The 20,414-nt window shown below is 44.9% G+C and overlaps 1 protein-coding gene across 1 annotated transcript in view; it reads right to left on the bottom strand.

The window, feature by feature from the left end:
- Nucleotides 1-19,573, bottom strand: part of atp1b2a (ATPase Na+/K+ transporting subunit beta 2a) — an 87,587-nt gene extending 68,014 nt beyond the window's left edge. The window contains exon 1 of the mRNA XM_037113270.1: nucleotides 19,162-19,573. Coding sequence (XP_036969165.1) covers nucleotides 19,162-19,267 — 106 coding nt within the window. The 5' untranslated portion in view covers nucleotides 19,268-19,573. The remainder of the gene's footprint in view (nucleotides 1-19,161) is intronic.
- Nucleotides 19,574-20,414: the final 841 nt, after the last annotated feature.

Here is a 20,414-nt window from a genome sequence, read left to right as displayed (position 1 = left end):
TCACCAAGTTTCGTGGTCCTCGTGTCCGAAATGTGGTAACACGAGCGAGTTGAAAAAGGGTGCAGTTTCGAAAATCCTCTTCGCGATTAACATTGGAGTGAATGGAGGAAGTGAGAGCTACTCTGGTCGGTCAGAGGCAGATAATTCAAAAACCGTAAATCCCACCGAAAAAGCGGACACATTGTGAGAGAGAAGACAAGTGTGGCTAAAACTCTGGAAAATATCACTGTTTTTGAGCATAATTTGTGGCCGGGATCGTCACGGAAAGAGAAAATTTCTGAGTGTTTTTTTGAGGCTCTCTCACTCTGTCAGTTGGTCTCCTGCACTCTGCTGCGCGAACATTCCGCCATACACACTCATTGAAAACCCTGAATTTTCCCCAAATCACTCATCATCGTTAAAGGGTCAGAGTTCAAAAACTATACATCGTAGGAAAAAAGTTCAAATACAACTTAAATAGTCGAGACTTGTGCCTACGTTTTAAAGTTGGAATGGTGTTTCTAGGCGCACGTATGCCAGAGCAGGAGATGTTTTAATAACGTTGCAGATTTGCGACGTTTTTGACCCCGTCCCATTCATTCCTTATGGGAAATTTTTCGCAGTTTTTCGCGTCTTACGACGCGAAAAATTCGAATTTCAAAAATCTGAATGATAGCATACCGAGTCAGATCGAGACGCACGTTTTGATATATTTTTTGTTTGGGTGCGACAAACGGTGCGAGACAAGTTAACTGCCAAAAAATCACGGGAGGAAGAATAATAATAACTAGACAATTCCCCACCGGGGAATCGCGAGAGTGGGCTGTGCGCTTTGCCCCGGGTCGAAAAAACTATGAAAGCTAAGGCAAAAGTATGACATCACGTTGATAATTTGGAGTTTTATCTACATTTTATAGTTCGAATGGTGTGTCTAGGTCAACGTATGCCAGAGCAGGAGATTTGCGACTTTTTTGACTTCGTCCCATTCATTCCTTATGGGAAATGTTTTGCAGTTTTTCGCGTCTTGCGACGCGAAAAAATTGACATTCTGAAAGACTACATGATAGCATACCGAGTCAGGTCGAGCTGCACGTTGTGATCTATTGTTTGTTTGTATGCAGTCAGCGGTGTGGGAAGAGTTAGCGACAGAAAAAGGGCCCTCGATGTACAGTGGGTTGGAAAATAAACACAGAGATAGAGAAAGAGACAGACAGATAGACAGAGAAAGACAGACAGATAGAGAGAGAGAGAAAGACAGAGACAGACAGACAGAGAGACAGAGAGAGAGAGAGACACATAGAGACTGACAGACTGAGAGAGAGAGACACAGACAGACAGATAGAGAGAGATATATGTATGGACAGACAGATAGAGAGAGAGAGAGAGATAGGCAGGTAGAGAGAGAGAGAGAGAGAGAGAGAGAGAGACAGGTAGAGAGAGAGAGAGAGAGAGAGAGACAGGTAGAGAGAGAGAGAGAGAGAGACAGGTAGAGAGAGAGAGACAGACAGGTAGAGAGAGAGAGAGACAGGTAGAGAGAGAGAGAGAGAGACAGACAGGTAGAGAGAGAGAGACAGACAAATAAAGAGAGAGAGAGAGAGAGAGAGAGAGAGAAAGACAGGCAGAGAGAGACAGACAGATAGACAGAGACAGACAGACAGATAAAGAGAGAGAGAGAGAGAGAGACAAAGACAGAGACAGAGAAAGATAGAGAGAGAGAGAGAGAGAGAGAGAGAGACAGACAGACAGATAGAGAGAGAGAGAGAGAGAGAGAGAGAGAGAGAGATATGTATAGACAGACAGATAGAGAGAGAGAGACAGATAGATAGAGAGAGAGAGAGAGAGAGAGACAGACAGACAGACAGAGAAAGAGAAACAGACCGATATAGAGAGAGAGAGAGAGAGAGAGAGAGAGAGATAGACAGATAGAGAGAGACAGATAGAAAGATAGAGAGAGAGAGAGACAGAGAGACAGAGAGAGACAGATAGAGAGAGAGACAGACAGACAGATAGAGATATATGTATAGACAGACAGATAGAGAGAGAGAGATAGAAAGATAGAGAGAGAGAGACAGAGAGAGAGAAGGACAGACAGAGAGAGAGAGCGAGAGAGAGAGAGACAGATAGATAGAGAGACAGAGGCAGACAGACAGAGAGAGAGAGAGAAAGACAGAGCGATCGAGAGACAGGGAGAGACAGACAGACAGATAGAGAGAGAGAGAGACAGAAAGATAGAGAGAGAGAGGCAGACAGATACAGACAGACAGAGACAGACAGATAGAGAGAGAGAGACAGACAGATAGAGACAGACAGATAGAGAGAGATAGAGAGAGACAGATAGAGAGAGACAGACAGTCAGATAGAGAGAGAGAGAGAGGCAGACAGATAGAGACAGACAGATAAAGAGAGATATATGCATAGACAGACAGATAGAGAGAGAGAGACAGACAGACTGTCTGTGCTTGCCCAGCTGATCTCGGTTGCCACGGTGATCGTGCTGACCCCCCCACCCCGCTAACGGACTGGGGACAGCTGTTTTCTCAGCCCTTTCAGCCTCACATGCAGGACGTCAAACTGGTGCTATATATTCAAAACCATACATGATAGCACCAAAATTTTTTCACGATCAAGCCAGAAATGCCTTAAAGAACACGCTCACCAAGTTTCGTGGTCCTCGTGTCCGAAATGTGGTAACACGAGCGAGTTGAAAAAGGGTGCAGTTTCGAAAATCCTCTTCGCGATTAACATTGGAGTGAATGGAGGAAGTGAGAGCTACTCTGGTCGGTCAGAGGCAGATAATTCAAAAACCGTAAATCCGACCGAAAAAGCGGACACATTGTGAGAGAGAAGACAAGTGTGGCTAAAACTCTGGAAAATATCACTGTTTTTGAGCATAATTTGTGGCCGGGATCGTCACGGAAAGAGAAAATTTCTGAGTGTTTTTTTGAGGCTCTCTCACTCTGTCAGTTGGTCTCCTGCACTCTGCTGCGCGAACATTCCGCCATACACACTCATTGAAAACCCTGAATTTTTCCCAAATCACTCATCATCGTTAAAGGGTCAGAGTTCAAAAACTATACATCGTAGGAAAAAAGTTCAAATACAACTTAAATAGTCGAGACTTGTGCCTACGTTTTAAAGTTGGAATGGTGTTTCTAGGCGCACGTATGCCAGAGCAGGAGATGTTTGAATAACGTTGTAGATTTGCGACGTTTTTGACCCCGTCCCATTCATTCCTTATGGGAAATTTTTCGCAGTTTTTCGCGTCTTACGACGCGAAAAATTCGAATTTCAAAAATCTGAATGATAGCATACCGAGTCAGATCGAGACGCACGTTTTGATATATTTTTTGTTTGTGTGCGACAAACGGTGCGGGACTAGTTAGCTGCCAAAAACGAGCGGGAGGATGAAAAATATTATTAAGAAGAGGCGCGAGCAATAGTAATAGTGGGCTGTGCTCCGCACAGCCCACTATGGACACCCTATAGCAGAGCTATAGAGGTGTCCATAGTGGGCTGGCGAGCACAGCCCACTAAAAAGACGCGCGAGCAATAACAATAGTGGGCTGTGCTTCGCACAGCCCACTATGGACACCCTATAGCAGAGCTATAGAGGTGTCCATAGTGGGCTGGCGAGCACAGCCCACTAATAAGAAGAGGCGCGAGCAATAGTAATAGTGGGCTGTGCTTCGCACAGCCCACTATGGACACCCTATAGCAGAGCTATAGAGGTGGCCATAGAGGGCGGGCGAGCACAGCCCACTAATAAGAAGAAGAGGCGCGAGGAATAACAATAGTGGGCTGTGCTTCGCACAGCCCACTATGGACACCCTATAGCAGAGCTATAGAGGTGTCCATAGTGGGCTGGCGAGCACAGCCCACTAACTAGACAATTCCCCGCCGGGGAATCGCGAGAGTGGGCTGTGCGCTTTGCCCCGGGTCGAAAAAACTATGAAAGCTAAGGCAAAAGTATGACATCACGTTGATAATTTGGAGTTTTATCTACATTTTATAGTTCAAATGGTGTGTCTAGGTCAACGTATGCCAGAGCAAGAGATGTTTGAATAATGTTGAAGATTTGCAACTTTTTTGACCTCGTCCCATTCATTCCTTATGGGAGATGTTTGGTAGTTTTTCGCGTCTTACGACACGAAAAATTGATATTCTGGAAAACTGAATGATAGCATACCGAGTCAGATCGAGCCGCACGTTTTGATGTATTGTTTGTTTGTGTGCGCTCAACGGTGTGGGACGAGTTAGCGACAGAAAAACTGGCTCTCAATGTACAGTGGATTGTAAAATAAACAGAGAGATAGAGGGAGAGACAGACAGACAGACAGACAGACAGACATATATATATAAAAAGAGAGAGAGGCAGACAGTCAGATAGACAGAGACAGACAGATAGAGAGAGAGATAGAGAGAGAGAGATAGAGAGAGAGAGATAGACAGATTGAGAGAGAGAGACAGATAAAGAGAGAGAGAGAGACAGACACAGACAGTCAGAGAGACAGACAGAGTGAGAGAGAGACAGAGACAGACAGACAGAGAGACAAAGAAAAACATATATATATATACATATATATAGAGAGAGAGAGACAGATAGAGAGAGAGAGAGACAGACAGATAGAGACAGACAGACAGATAGAGAGAGAGGATGACAGACAGATAGATAGAGAGACAGAGAGAGACAGACAGACAGACAGACAGATAGAGAGAGAGAGAGAGAGAGAGAGAGAGAGAGAGAGAGAGAGAGAGAGACAAAGACAGAGAAAGATAGAGAGAGATAGAGAGAGAGAGACAGACGGACTGTCTGTGCTGGCCCAGCTGATCTCGGTTGCCACGGTGATCGTTGCCGACCCCCCCCCCCCTGCTCCCCGGTAACGGACTGGGACTGCTGTTTCTCAGCCCTTTCAGCCTCACATGCAGGACGTCAAACTGGTGCTATATATTCAAAACCATACATGATAGCAGCAAAATTTTTTCACGGTCAAGCCAGAAATGCCTTAAAGAGCACGCTCACCAAGTTTCATGGTCCTGGTGTCACAAATGTGGAAATGCCAGCGAGTTGAAAAAGGGTGCAGTTTCGAAAATCCTCTTCCCGATTAACATTGGAGTAAATGGAGCCAGTGAGCGCTCCTCTGGTCGGTTAGAGGCAGATGATTCAAAAACCGTAAATCCGACCGAAAAAGTGGACACATTGTGAGAGAGAAGACAAGTGTGGCTACAACTCTGGAAAATATCACTGTTTTTGAGCGTAATTTGTGGCCGGGATCGTCACGGAAAGAGAAAATTTCTGAGTTTTTTTTTGAGTCTCTCTCACTCTGTCAGTTGGTCTCCTGCACTCTGCTGCACGAACATTCCGCCATACACACTCATTGAAAACCCTGAATTTTCCCCAAATCACTCATCATCGTTAAAGGGTCAGAGTTCAAAAACTATACATTGTAGGAAAAAAGTTCAAATACAACTTAAATAGACAAGACCTGTGCCTACGTTTTAAAGTTAGAATGGTGTTTCTAGGCGAATGTATGCCCGAGCAGGAGATGTTTGAAAAACGTTGCAAATTTGCGACATTTTTGACCTTGTCCCATTCATTCCTTATGGGAAATTTTTCGCAGTTTTTCGCGTCTTACGACGCGAAAAATTCATATTTCAAAAATCTGAATGATAGCATACCGAGTCAGATCGAGACGCACGTTTTGGTATATTTTTGTGTGGGTGCGACACAGCCCACTATGGACACCCTATAGCAGAGCTATAGAGGTGTCCATAGTGGGCTGGCGAGCACAGCCCACTAATTAAGAAGAGGCGCGAGGAATAATAATAGTGGGCTGTGGACACCCTATAGCAGAGCTATAGAGGTGTCCATAGTGGGCTGGCGAGCACAGCCCACTAAATATGGAATAAGAAATGTTATAAAAAATGTTTTGAACAACTGTATAAAAATATAAAGTGATATTAAAAATATAAAGTGACAGTAGAGGTAAAGAGTATTAAGGGGACAGGGGACGGTTCACAATTAAATTAAATTGGGCTATAAAAGATGAGTGCTTTTGAGTGCATTTGTCCATTGTCTATTGTGCTTCCTGACATCACTGTGAGCTGTTGTACAGTCTGATGGCCAGGGGGACGAAAGAGTTATTGTGTCTGTTGGTGGAGCAGGATTGAGACAGCAGTCTGCCACTGAACACACTCCTCTGCCTGCTGAAGGTGTTGTGCAGAGGGTGGTGGGTGTTGTCCAGTATGGACAGCAGTTTGTCCAGGGTCCTTCTCTCTGCCACAGTCACCAGAGAGTCCAGCTCTGTGCCCGCCACTGAGCCAGCTCTCCTCACCAGTCTGTCCAGTCGGGCAGCGTCCCTCTTCTTGCTGCTTCCTCCCCAGCAAACCACAGCGTAGAAGAGGACGCTGGCCACCACAGACTGGTAAAACATCTGCAGCAGTTTTTTGCATATGTTGAAGGACCCCAGCCTTCTCAGGAAGTACAGACGGCTCTGTCCTTTCCTGTGTACAGCGTCCATGTTTGCTGTCCAGTCCAACCTGTCATCCAGCTGCAGCCCCAGATATTTGTAGGTCCTGACCACCTCCACATCGACCCCCTGGATGGACACAGGTTGGAGCTGTGGTTTCTTCCTCCTGAAGTCCACAACCATCTCCTTGGTCTTGGAGGTGTTCAGCTGCAGGCGGTTGGACCTGCACCACTCCACAAAGCCCTCAATCAGGCTCCTGTACTCCCCCTCCTGTCCATCCTTGATACAGCCCACTATTGCAGTGTCATCTGAGTATTTCTGCATGTGGCAGAGCTCCGAGTTGTACTGGAAGTCAGATGTGTACAAGGTGAAGAGGACGGGAGAGAGCACAGTCCCCTGTGGTGCTCCGGTGCTGCTAACCATAGTGTCTGACATGCAGTCTTTCAGTCTGACGTACTGCGGCCTCTCTGTGAGGTAGTCTGTAATCCATCTCACCAGGTGTGAATCCACATTCATCCCTGTCAGCTTGTCTCTCAGCAGGAGGGGCTGGATGGTGTTGAAGGCGCTGGAAAAATCAAAGAACATGATTCTCACAGCACCGCTCTCCTTGTCCAGACTAGAGTGTGCCTTGTGAAGCAGATAGAGGATGTCATCCTCCACGCCCAACTTCTCCTGGTATCCAAACTGCAGTGGATCGTGTGCGTGGTGGACCTGGGGTCTGAGGAGATGGAGCAGCAGCCGTTCGAAGGTCTTCATGATGTGGGATGTTAGTGCTACTGGTCTGAAGTCACCTGGCTCCTTGGGGTGTTTAATCTTAGGAACCGGGATGAGACATGAAGTCTTCCAGAGCACGGGGACCCTCCCCAGCCTCAGGCTATGGTTGAACAGTTGCTGAAGCGGCTCCCCCAGTTCAGCAGAGCAGGCCTTGAGCATCCTTGGACACACTTTGTCCGGGCCTGCTGCTTTCCTTGGGCGCAGTCTCCTCAGCTCTTTGCTCACCTGCTCCTTGGTGATGGTGAAGGGGAGGGGGATTGAAATGTCCGTAGCGGTGAGGAGGGGGGTTGAAATGTCCGTGGGGGTAGGGAGGGGGTTGAACTGTCCGTGGTGGTGGGGAGCGGGGGTTGAACTGTCTATGGTAGGGGTGGGGGGGAGGGTTGAACTGTCCGTGGGTGTGGCGGGTGGGGTTGCCCTGTAGTCCAAGGTGATAATGGACGTGATGGGGGTGTGAAGTGGGCAGTCACTGGCTGTGGGAACAGCCCACTATGGACACCTCTATAGCTCTGTCTCGTTAGTGGGCTGGTGAGTACAGCCCACTAACGAGACTCGGGGTATGTGGTTGTTCGAAGAACCCTTGCTCTTCAGCGAACTGCTAAAGAGTTGGACATTGCAATCTGCCAGCCTGAGAACCAAATTCAGAGTGGCCGGCTGCACCAAACTGGGTCATCTACTGAGGATGACGTCAACATCTGTTGATGTGCTGAGGGACAGCAGCAACATCACCTCCAGCAGGATAATTAAAAGAGTGTTGGAGGAAGTCTGTGCTGCCCTGCCACCACCGCTGAGAACATTTGTGGAAAACCGTTTGAACTGTGAACAGTGGAGCGAAGAGGGTGAATACGTGTTTCCTTCTGTGTCCGTCACTCCTGCTCTGGGAGAATGACGGCAGGGAGGAGGACAGTTGCTGTCTTTTGAAACTCCTCACCTAGACAAGTTTAAGGATGCAGGAACAAAAGACCTTTACCAGGCCTGTGTGAAGGTTCTCAACCTGAGCACTTTGGCAGGAGTGAGGGAGTCAAAGTGGGCCGAGATTTTGGGTCGAGACGTTTCCCCGAAAGGCAGTTGACAGTCTTTGTACAAGCTGCCTGTTGAAAAGCTGCAACAGGCCTCCAGTGGAGGATTGTAGATAGGGCGATAGCTACAAATAGATACAGAGCACACCTTGATCCTGAGCTGAGGGAGGAATGTGGGTTCTGCACACAAACAGAAACACTTGAGCGTTTGTTTGTTGAGTGTCCTCGACTTGGTGAAATGTTTGTTGTTTTAAAAAAGTGGTTTGAGGGACTGGGGGAGGATTTCAGTTTTGCTTTATTTATCTTTGGTCCAAAATATTGTGCGAAAAGAAAGACTGTGCATACCCTGGTGAATTTTCTGAGTGCATCTGCTAAGCTAGCTATCTGGCTGACTCGCAGGAATCTCGCTCAGGGCGTGTGGAGCTGCTGCCGGTTATGAAGGGATTGGTGAAAGCCTGACTGAATGTCGAACATGCTTATTTTAAAATGGTGGACAATACTCTGGCTTTCAGTCAGATATGGGCTGTGGGCGGAGTACTCTGCTCTGTGGTGGTGGTGAGGGGGGGTGGGGAATTTAGTTTTTTATTTTTAAAAACTTTTTGTTTTGGCCTCAAATGATGAGTTGACAGTGATACGGTTTCTCCTGATTACTGTAAATAAAGGGATTTTTAAAACCTCAAAAAACCTCTCCTCTCCTCCCCCACTCCTCCCTCTCCTCTAAATGTCATCTTTATAATCCTCTTGTCTTTAGCCCCGCCCCCTGCTGATGACCTACATTCAGTTTGAATGGAGAGGAGGGGGAGGGTGTAATCTCTCAGTGTATCAGCTCTCTGTCTCATCTTCTTCTTTTTTCTTTTTTTTTTAACTCACATTGACAGAAGTCAATTTAAAAAGATCAGTTTTAAAAATTATAAATATATTTTTTACCTGGCAACAGAGAACCCTAGACTCTGATTGGCTTTCAGCTATTACAGTTTACCCTCTCTTAAAGATTGACCTATAAATAACATAGCAATATCACTGATGCTTCATGCTACATTAACTGTCTCAAGGAGTCCTAGAGCTTCATCAAGGGAGCTGAGCCCCTAAAGGACCCCTGAAATCTCCTCAAGCACCATTTGAACATCTTCAAGTTCCACTGACAGTCCATCAGTTTCCTCTAGAACATCTTGAGACACTTTCAGAGCTCTACAGAATCCCAAGAAGCACTGTCACTTCTTTCATGACCTCTGTAGGCCTTTAAGGCCCCCTTGAGCAAACTAAAAGACTTCAGGACTACTTGAAGTTCCTCAGAGCATTACCAGATTCCAGCCTCTTCCAGTCTGTTTGTAAGTTAAACCGGTTAAAGGTTTCGTCCCGTAGACTTAATGTCATCAAATGTGTCCTCTGCTGCAGATTAAACTGTTTGTCTAACAAGATCACACTGATGCTAGGATCCACTTTCTGATTTTCGTCCTGCCTGAATGCTGTGCTGTCATCCAGGGTGTAGCTTTGGTTTAACAGCTGGAGGACAGGTAGGTTGGTACCCATACATTGCATTGATACTGTAGTCACTGCACATCTACTATAGAGTCACTGCACATCTACTATAGAGTCACTGCACATCTTCTGCTGAAGAGTCACTGCACATCTACTGTAGTCACTGCACATCTTCTATAGAGTCACTGAACATCTACCATAGAGTCACTGCACATCTTCTATAGAGTCACTGCACATCTTCTATAGAGTCACTGCACATCTTCTATAGAGTCACTGCACATCCTCTATAGAGTCACTGCACATCTTCTATAGCGTCACTGCACATCTTCTGTAGAGGCACTGCACATCTCTGTAGAGTCACTGCACATCTTCTATAGAGTCACGGCACATCCACTATAGAGTCACTGTACATCTTCTGCTGTAGAGTCACTGCACATCTTCTGCTGTAGAGTCACTGCACATCTACTGTAGTCACTGCACAACTTCTATAGAGTCACTGCACATCTACTGTGGAATTACTGCTCACCCTCCACTGTACAGTCACTGCATATCTTCTGCTGTAGAGTCACTGCACATCTACTATAGAGTCACGGCACATCTTCTATAGAGTCACTGCACATCTTCTATAGAGCCACTGCACATCTTCTGCTGTAGAGTCACTGCACATCTTCTATAGAGTCACTGCACATCTTCTGCTGTAGAGTCACTGCACATCTTCTATAGAGTCACTGCACATCTACTGTAGAGTCACGGCACATCTTCTGTAGAGTCACTGCACATCTTCTATAGAGTCACTGCACATATTCTGCTGTAGAGTCACTGCACAACTTCTATAGAGTCACTGCACATCTACTGTGGAATTACTGCTCACCCTCCACTGTACAGTCACTGCATATCTTCTGCTGTAGAGTCACTGCACATCTACTATAGAGTCACGGCACATCTTCTATAGAGTCACTGCACATCTTCTATAGGGTCACTGCACATCTTCTATAGAGTCACTGCACATCTTCTGCTGTAGAGTCACTGCACATCTTCTATAGAGTCACTGCAAATCTTCTAGAGTCACTGCACATCTTCTGCTGTAGAGTCGCTGCACATCTACTGTAATCACTGCACATCTTCTATAGAGTCACTGCACATCTTCTATAGAGCCACTGCACATCTTCTGCTGTACAGTCACTGCACATCTTCTATACAGTCACTGCACATCTTCTGCTGTAGAGTCACTGCACTTCTTCTATAGAGTCACTGCACATCTACTGTAGAGTCACTGCACATCTTCTGTAGAGTCACTGCACATCTTCTATAGAGTCACTGCACATATTCTGCTGTAGAGTCACTGCACATCTTCTATAGAGTCACTGCACATATTCTGCTGTAGAGTCACTGCACATCTTCTATAGAGTCACTGCACATCTTCTGCTGTAGAGTCACTGCACAACTTCTATAGAGTCACTGCACATCTTCTATAGAGTCACTGCACATCTTCTGCTGTAGAGTCACTGCACATCTTCTACAGAGTCACTGCACATGTACTGTGGAGTCACTGCACATCTTCTATAGAGTCACTGCACATCTTCTGCTGTAGAGTCACTGCACATCTTCTGCTGTAGTCACTACACATCTTCTGCTGTAGAGTCACTGCACATCTTCGTTAGAGTCACTGCACGTCTGCTGTAGAGTCACTGCGCATCTTCTATAGAGTCACTGCACATCTTCTGCTGTAGAGTCACTGCACATCTTCTGTAGAGTCACTGTACATCTTCTCTAGAGTCACTGCACATCTTCTGCTGTAGAGTCACTGCACATCTTCTGCTGTAGAGTCACTGCACATCTACTGTGGAGTCACTGTACATCTTCTCTAGAGTCACTGCACATCTTCTGCAGTAGAGTCACTGCACATCTTCTGCTGTAGAGTCACTGCACATCTTCTGCTGTAGAGTCACTGCACATCTACTGTGGAGTCACTGTACATCTTCTGCTGTAGAGTCACTGCACATCTACTGTGGAGTCACTGTACGTCTTTAGGGTCACTGCACATCTTCTACTGTTGAATCACTGCACATCTTCTTCTGTGGTTCTGGATGATATAGAGCTCAGACATAATTGAATGCTTCTTAAAGTCACTTTGGACTATATTGTCCGTGAGATGAATGTAATATGATGTGCAGGAAGTCTGTGGTTTTTACTGATATACATTATATGTCTGAATGTAAAATGTTCAGCCACTTGTCGTGTGCCATGCTAGAAAACAGATCCATCTGATTTGTTAAATGTTGTACTGTTCCTTTTAAGATGATGTCAGGGAGAGTCCTCAGAAGTACATCTATACCAACATGTGTGTGTTTATGTGTATTTACTCTGGTCGAAAGAATCACGTCTCTTACTGATGTCCACAACCACTTTATTTTTCTCTCTGCAAAGTTACGGAACACCGTGAAAACCGCAACAAAACACACTGCACATACATCACTTTCAGAGATTATTTTCCCATACAAAGTGTACACAAGTACCACCCCAATTTTGGTGTTGCCATGGTAACACATAGCCGCTATGGCGAGCGTCAGCTACATTATGTGTGGATAGATTACAGTCCAGTCAACATCCTCTCTCTGCTTAATCCAGATTAACACAAACACGCTACTCTTCTTTGGTTGTCCATTGAAATGTGATGATGGCATCTTTTCCTTCAACAGTGAAACCTCTGATTGCTCAAAGACCTGGACTGACTGTTGCAGGTGGAGCTTGTATGTGTGGTGGAGGTGGAGGTGGAGGCAGACATGGCTGTACTTCTCTGTATTATGTGTAAGCATGTGTTTGTGTCCTTCAGTCTCCATGAAGGCCAAATCTTCTCTGTCCTGCTGCATGGTGGGAAATATGACTTCATCAGAGTGTATTTATGTAAAGCCTGAGTGGGCCTCAGACTGCTTAGTCAGTTTTATATCAGTGTAATGTTACTGAGATTGTAGGGCCCTATGATTTCCGCGATCATGGAATTGTGGAATTGGTGAATTTAAATGGAAAATACTTTTAATGCGGAATATCGCAGAATTTGACATAATTTCACTCAAATGCTGTTTTCGTATAGAAGAGAAACGTATGTCTGAGGAAAACTGCACGACAGGAAGCAAATCTGGGTGGCACAACAAGCCCCCTCCACAGACTGAGCCCCTCCCCCATCAAAACAATGTAAGCTTGGCGAAGCAGCTGCCTGCGGCTCCGTCAGCGAAAAAAATTGAAACTCGACATTTAACCCTCAGCACAGAGCCGAGCAGTTCCTGAACGGCTTGTATGTATCAGGTGAACTGTTGTTTTGCAAAGAAGCAGACCCGAGAAATCGTAATTAAAGGTGTAACGTAATGCGTGAGAGTTAGCCACCTGTCCGATTCATATTATCGGCATATAATCCCAGAGTGACTGTTCACTGGTGTTAACTGTGCTTTCAGACCGAAAGTGCACAAAGAGGAAAATCCGCCTTGTCTACTCCACCTAAGCTGCTTAAGTCACTTTTGTCACCCTGTTGGTTCTTGCTTCTAAATTTAAAGGGCCCGCCGCCACTGGCCTTAAACACCACCACTGCTGTAGCAGCCCATCCATTCACTGACGTGGGTGATCACATTAAGCTACTTGATATAGTCATTAAATAGAACGCTAGCATGTCTTCCTCCACACATGGGCCATTCTTAATTGATCCCTATTAGAGTTTAGATTCGTTATTTCCCTCCACTATCCTCGGGCCAGGCCCTGGATCTAGCATTTGTGTTTTGTATTTTTTTAACTCAAAATCTCGCATCTCTCTCCTCCCTCCGTGTTGTTTGAGCCGTTGCATGGTCAAACACGTGAGTGAGTTGTCATCACGCTGAAAACGTGACTTGTTGCACACGTGACATCACTACCTGAGACACAAGAAGAAAGCAACAATATAGATTTTAATTAAGGAAAATGACAAAAAATAATAGTAACACTCAGTGAGTAGAATAAGTACCTTAATCTGATTACTGGTTTGGAAAAATTAACGTTAGATTAGTCGTTACTGAAAAAAGTGGTCAGCTCATAATTACAGTTAACGTGTCGGGCCGGGCCGGGCCGGGCCGGGCCGGGCTTGCTTTTGTGGGTCCGATTTAAATTCTGATCCCTATACGCAAACAGGAACAGGGTGAAATTGTAGAGGACCGGGTGTTCTGCTGCTGCAGCAACATTTCCAGAGCCATCTCGGAACTAATGTTTGGTAGGAACCAAAGCTACGCGGGTTGTTCTCTGACACGGATTATCGTGACCACGGGCCTCTGCCTGCACGCGCAAACAGTGCGCGTGCAAAAGCGCTGTAATGGCCGCCAATAATAATAATGTCCGCAAACATGATAAATTACAAACATAATAAAAATCTGCAGCATTTAATGTAATGAAGCCACACATGTAACACATTTTCCACACACGTAATGGCCGCTGCCTGCTACAAACGTAATAACTATAATTATTACGTTTGTGGGGACGTGAAATTTTTTTTATTACAATAACTTCCCACAAATGAATAATGGTCGTGGTGGTTGTTTGTTTGCCTGTACACCTACTAACCCTACTGACCGTGGGAGCAGAATCCAGCTGCTGACTCTCCGCTGTCACACAACAGATCACCCGCCCTCTCTTATTGTTGTTAGCCCGAGAAGTTATTTCCGTGAGGAAAACATCGCCTGACATTTAAATTTGAATTCCCATCGACAATAAAAATCAGTCTATAGGCAAGAATCTGAAGTTCATTATTTCAGTTCAAAATCGCTTTATTGGCATGAATGCCACAACAATAAAGCTGTGTGTGTTTAAGTGAAATGATAATAATAATAATAATAATAACCTTGAACATGATCACAATCAAGTTATCAATTTGTGATGTACAATAAATAACAAAATGCAAACAAGACTCCTTCTAACCCGTTTTCTAAAAGTGTCTGTATTTTAATTTAGAATAGTTTTCATATAAAACATAAAGAACATATGAACATAAGAAGTTTGACCTGTCTGCCTGTTATGGTCATACTGACCACACATCGTTTCGGGCGGTTTGCTGCTTTCTTTGTCTCTCTCGTCTCTAACTGTGTTTGCGGTCTGCAGCTGCGCTTCTCTGTGAATTTACTTGTAAGTTAATTATTATTATATAGTTGTATTATATCGCCTGGTTGGCACCATGGGCAAACAGGAACGGGAGTTCCCCTCCGTGAAACAGCAGCGGAGCTGTTCAACACAGTGTGGTGACGCGACTCTGACTGTGCACCAGGGAAAGCCGAGGAACAATGTCTGCATCCTGAGCACCTGCACACAGGTGTGCACACCTTTAGTGGGGCAAAGGCAAAACCTGTGATTTACTACAACAACACCAATTCGGATTCGGTGCTGGTCCGAAAGAACTGCAAACGGAACCAGACGCCGGACACTTGAAATGCCACAAGCCGTGTGTGGTAACTGTGAGGAGAGCGGAGGTTCTGCAGACTGACCAGGGATCACAACAGCTCTTTGTTTTTGTTTTAGATCAGCTTGTTTACAGCTTTTTCGATCATTATTATTTTCTTAATTTAGGCCATATTATTAACTGTTAAAATAAAATGTTTCATAATCAAATAAGTTACTTTTAATTGTTCTGAGTTTTCTCTATTAAAATCGTGTGTAAATATGCAATTTAAAATAATTACGATTTACTGTGTGCGACGATGATTATTGATAAATGTATAATTAAACTTGTTAAAATATACATGTTGGCGTTATTTCGTTTTTTAAAACATCATGACACAATGAATGCATTCATCAGTCAGTTGGTAAAGAGTTTAAATCTGGCGGTCACAATGACCGCTTATGGCTGTTCTAGTGTTGGAGCTCCGGCTCCTCTGGAGCTTGACATGTTTCAAGGTGTAGCCTATAAATACTTTTCTTTGAATAATAATGTGACTGATATAGTTTAATATATAAGTAGGCCCTTATCATCTTGAAATCCCTTTTCCTCATTAAAAATTCCAGAATCAAGACATGTGAAATATGGCATCCCAAAAGCGTGAAACTCAAACATTCAAGAGGAACAATATGAAAAGCACATTTTTGAGTGCAGGGGGGAAATCAACAGACTTGGCAGGTGGTGATGCATCAGGACTGCTTTGGTTCAGCACTACGGACAGGTGAGAAAGAGAGAAATGATCCTCATTCACAAGAAGCATTTTGCTTATGCGGAGGAATAAATCTGTTTAAACTAGATATTTAGGCTGTCTGTAAGAGAGAGAGAGAGATGGCGGGGGTCAGCAGCTGGATTTTGCACCCACAGGAGTACAACAACCACAACCATTATTCATCGTATTATTACATATGTGGGAAGTTATGACAATAAAGATTTTCACGTCCCCACAAACATTATAGTTATGTTTGGGAAATCGCGTGTTACCTTTGTAGTGGGCAGCGACCCCATACTGACATACGTCACTGTGTCATCACACATCACTGATTTAATTTCTAAAACATTCAAATGACTTTATTATCATGCTATATTTTCAAAACCACGTTCATTCCAATATTTATTCATTTTGGGGAGGAAATTGTACCCAGAAAAACAAACAAACAAACAGCTCTGAAGGCCCAGCAGGGCCCCTATTGGCATCATAGCTCATTACATAAAGTTGGAGGATTTTTAACTTTTATTTCCTCCTAATCCGCCTTTTCCACCTTTCCCTCCTTGTCTGCCTGGCTCCCAATACACAATGAATGACTTCCAGGATCATTTTCCTCTTTGTGCTCTCTCGGTCTGAACGCAGAGTAACAGTAGCTGCTGTTAGCTAGTTAGCCCTGTTAGCCACAGCCCTGTTAGCTGCCTCTGCCTGGGCTGGGAGCTCAGAGGACAGGGGGAGGGTTGGTGTTTTCACTGCTAGCTGGTTAGTATGTTATTGACATAACGTCAAGAGTATATTTTCTCATTTTGTTGGTCATCTTTGCTTATTTTAAAAAAAATATATTTACAACTTAAATTTTCAGACCAGTTTTGGTTTGCAAACATTTACTGGATCTGCCAGAGAGCTGACCATGTTTTTATTCACTGAAACCCATAAAAACACAAAATGTACCACTGTATGAAGACATGATGACGTCAAAATGTTTTTGATGCACTCTACTGTACTGTACGGTACAGTATTGAGAAAATGAGTTTGTCCCCTCAACACATTTAAGGTAGTTTCTATTTAATTTGTGTACATTTTAGTCAATTACATTACAAACACACTGTTTGGTAGTATAATAAGAGTAAAAGGTAAAAGAACGAGATTCCTAAAAATTAAAATGGAAAAAATGGAATTCCCAAAAATTAAAATGGAAAAAATGAATTTGGGAAAAAATAAAAAACAGATTTTCGAGCCCTAAGACTGTCTGCACATGTGCGGGTCAGGTGTGCGTTACTGCAGCTGTCTTAAACAGAACAAACTCCAGTTCAACTCCACTTCATCTCCAGTTTATCACCAGAATAACTCCAGTTCATCTCAGAGAGAGAGAGAGAGTGTCTGCTGTCTGGGTAAATTGTTCTGTAGTATTCTCTGTAAAAGAATACTAGATTTCCTTGAGGAACACTCCATCCTGAGTAAAAGTCAAATTGGCTTCCCCCCAAAGCACCGCACCTCCGACCATGTATATACCCTTCACACTTTAATCAACAAACATGTACACCAAACAAAAAAATGTAAAATATTCACTTGTTTCATTGACTTGTTGATGTTGTTGTTTGATGACCTTGTTCTACTGTCTCCTACTGAACAAGGACTACAGCAGCAGCTGGACACAGTAGAACAGTACTGTCGGAACTGGGCCCTGGCAGTAAATATGAAGAAAACTGATGTCATGATCTTTCAAAAACGCCCCAGATGTCAGGAGAACAAACACCAGTTTACCATAAGTAACCATGTCACTGAACACAGCATGAGTTATACTGACCTTGGTACTATAACCATCACAGCATCAGGGAGTTCCAACATGGCAGAGATGCACTGAAAGAACAAGCTTGAAGAGCCCTACATGCAAATAAGAGAAACTTTTATCATTTCCAAAATCTGCCTTGAAATATTTGATAGTATCGTCCAGCCCATCGTGCTGTACGGTACTGAAGACTGGGCTCCACTCAGTCATCAGAACTTTACCCGCTGGGACAAACATCCAACAGAATCTTTACATGCAGAATTCTGCAGATTCATTTTACACAGAAACACACCAACAAATGCATGTAGAGCAGAATTAGGGTTAGGGTTAGGATACCCACAGATAATTAACATTCACAAGAGAACTCTCAACCTTTAACCACCTGAAGTCCAGCAGAGACACTCAGAGCTGAGCCCAGAACAGAGTCCACTGTGTCAGCTGGTTCTGAGGCTGACTGCCCTCTCAGACAGTCTGAGCAGCCTCACAGCAACTCTGCTCTCCAAACACCAAATCACAGTCAAGATAATTACAACACAACGTAAAGAAACCTACCAGGAACATCGGACAGAAGAAACTAAAAGCCAAAGTACATTAGAATGTTATCTGGCCCTAAACAGAGAAGACGAACCAGCAGAATATCTCTACTGTCAGAGACAGAACCTGACCCGGTTCAGGCTCACACAGAACCTGACCTGGGTCAGGCTCAGACAGAACCTGACCCAGTTCAGGCTCAGACAGAATCTGACCCGGGTCAGGCTCAGACAGAACCTGACCCGGTTCAGGCTCACACAGAACCTGACCCGGGTCAGGCTCAGACAGAACCTGACCCGGGTCAGGCTCAGTGACCACTAACTGACAAACAGGAAGACACAAAAAATCATGTCAACCAAAAGCAAACCGAGCTTGTGGTCACTGCTGGACAGGTGAGGTCAGACAGAGACGCACTTTCTCCCACGATGTGAAACATTCAGTGGAACAAGAAACATTTATTTTGAACAAATTCAGCTCTATAACCTCAGATTTCAAAACTAAATATCCTCCTGGGAGAAGCAGACGGGGCAAATCTGCTGCCTGATATATATCAACATGCCACAACCTGAAGGACAGTGAGTGACCGACACACACACACACACACACACACACACACACACACACACACACACACTGTATATATTAATGTAAATCAATCTTGATGTTGTGTTGGTGTTTCTGTTGTTAAGTGGTTGTTAATGTCCAAATGTTTGGACAAAATGCTTTGGCAATATTGTTATTTTTTCACATTTTCATGCCAATAAAGTCCCTTTGAATTGAGAGACAGAGAGAGAGAGACAGAGAGAGACAGAGAGAGAGAGACAGAGAGAGAGACAGAGAGAGAGAGAGAGAGACAGAGAGAGAGACAGAGAGACAGAGAGAGAGAGAGAGAGAGAGACAGAGAGAGAGAGAGAGAGACAGACAGAGAGAGAGAGAGACAGAGACCCTGACGTGCAGAAAGGGGGTTCGGCGGGACTCACCCCAGCTCGTGGCGGTTCGGCCCATGAGTTCGTGAGTTCGGGGGTTCCAGAAGAATTCCCGCCACTCGCTCGAGCCTTTGCGGTCCTCCTCCTTGGTGCCGGACATGATGATGATGAGGAGGATGAAGATGGAGGTCGCTCTGTGGGCTCAGACTGCGCGCGATGTTCCCGTTCTGACTGCACGAGCCTCCCGCCGCCGCTGCTGCTGTATGATCCGTTTAACTGATCAGACCAGTGTATCGATCCGGCTGATCGGTGAGACAGACAGAGACAGAGAGACAGAGAGACAGACAGAGAGAGACAGAGAGACAGACAGAGAGAGACAGAGAGAGAGAGACAGGGAGACAGAGAGAGAGAGACAGGTCTGTGTCACTGCGATACAACTTCCACCTCCCCCAGCACCGTCTGACGTCACACAAGCTCCCCTCACACCACCAATAACAGAGCAGTTTTATCAGGACAGGCCCCGCCCCCTGCAGACTGTGCGAAACGTGATGACCAGAGCTGATGACGTCACTCACGTGTAGCGGACTCAACATCATCAGATTTATTGAAGCCTCATTAATTATTCATGATGTCACAGCAGAGACAGTCAGGTTCTGGTTCTCCTGATGGACCTGGAGGAGCTGATGAGGAGCTGCTGACTGCAGCAGGTGGTGGACAGGTGTATCCCATAATGCACCTGCAGGTGACGTGAGGTTGAATATTCAGACAGAAACACTCACCTGTCTGCACCATCACACCGGTGAACAGGTGATCATGACAGCAGGAACACTGAGACAGGACTCACACTGATTATCAGTTATTGATCTGAGGACAGACTGCAGGCTTCATTTCTCCTGAGTCTCCACTTGACAGCTGATGGGTTTATTGATCATGTTGATTATAAATGTATGGAGGCCCTGAGGGACAAATTACATCTTCTTCTCCATCTGTGAACACGTGATTACAAAAAAAACATTTTAAGAGAATCATCCTAACACTTTACTTTCCACCAGATCATTACCCAGAAACACAGGAGAGGAAACAGTTCAGTCAGAAGTAAACTGGACCCTGTGGAACTGATCTTACTAAACACAAAAGGATGCAGCCTGACTGCAGTCCTGGTTCAGGGATGGGTCTCTAGGACCCAGGTGAACCTGGTTAGAGGTGATGTATGATGTGAATGACACAGACTCCAGACTGTAGAACTGGTTTTATTCTCCTGGAGAGAGGTTCATGATTCTGGACTGACATCAGGGAGAACGCTGCCA

This window comes from Acanthopagrus latus, chromosome 10 (genome assembly GCF_904848185.1).
Source record: "Acanthopagrus latus isolate v.2019 chromosome 10, fAcaLat1.1, whole genome shotgun sequence".
In the NCBI taxonomy this organism is placed as follows: Eukaryota; Metazoa; Chordata; class Actinopteri; order Spariformes; family Sparidae; genus Acanthopagrus; species Acanthopagrus latus.
This window is presented reverse-complemented; position numbering and strand designations above follow the sequence as displayed.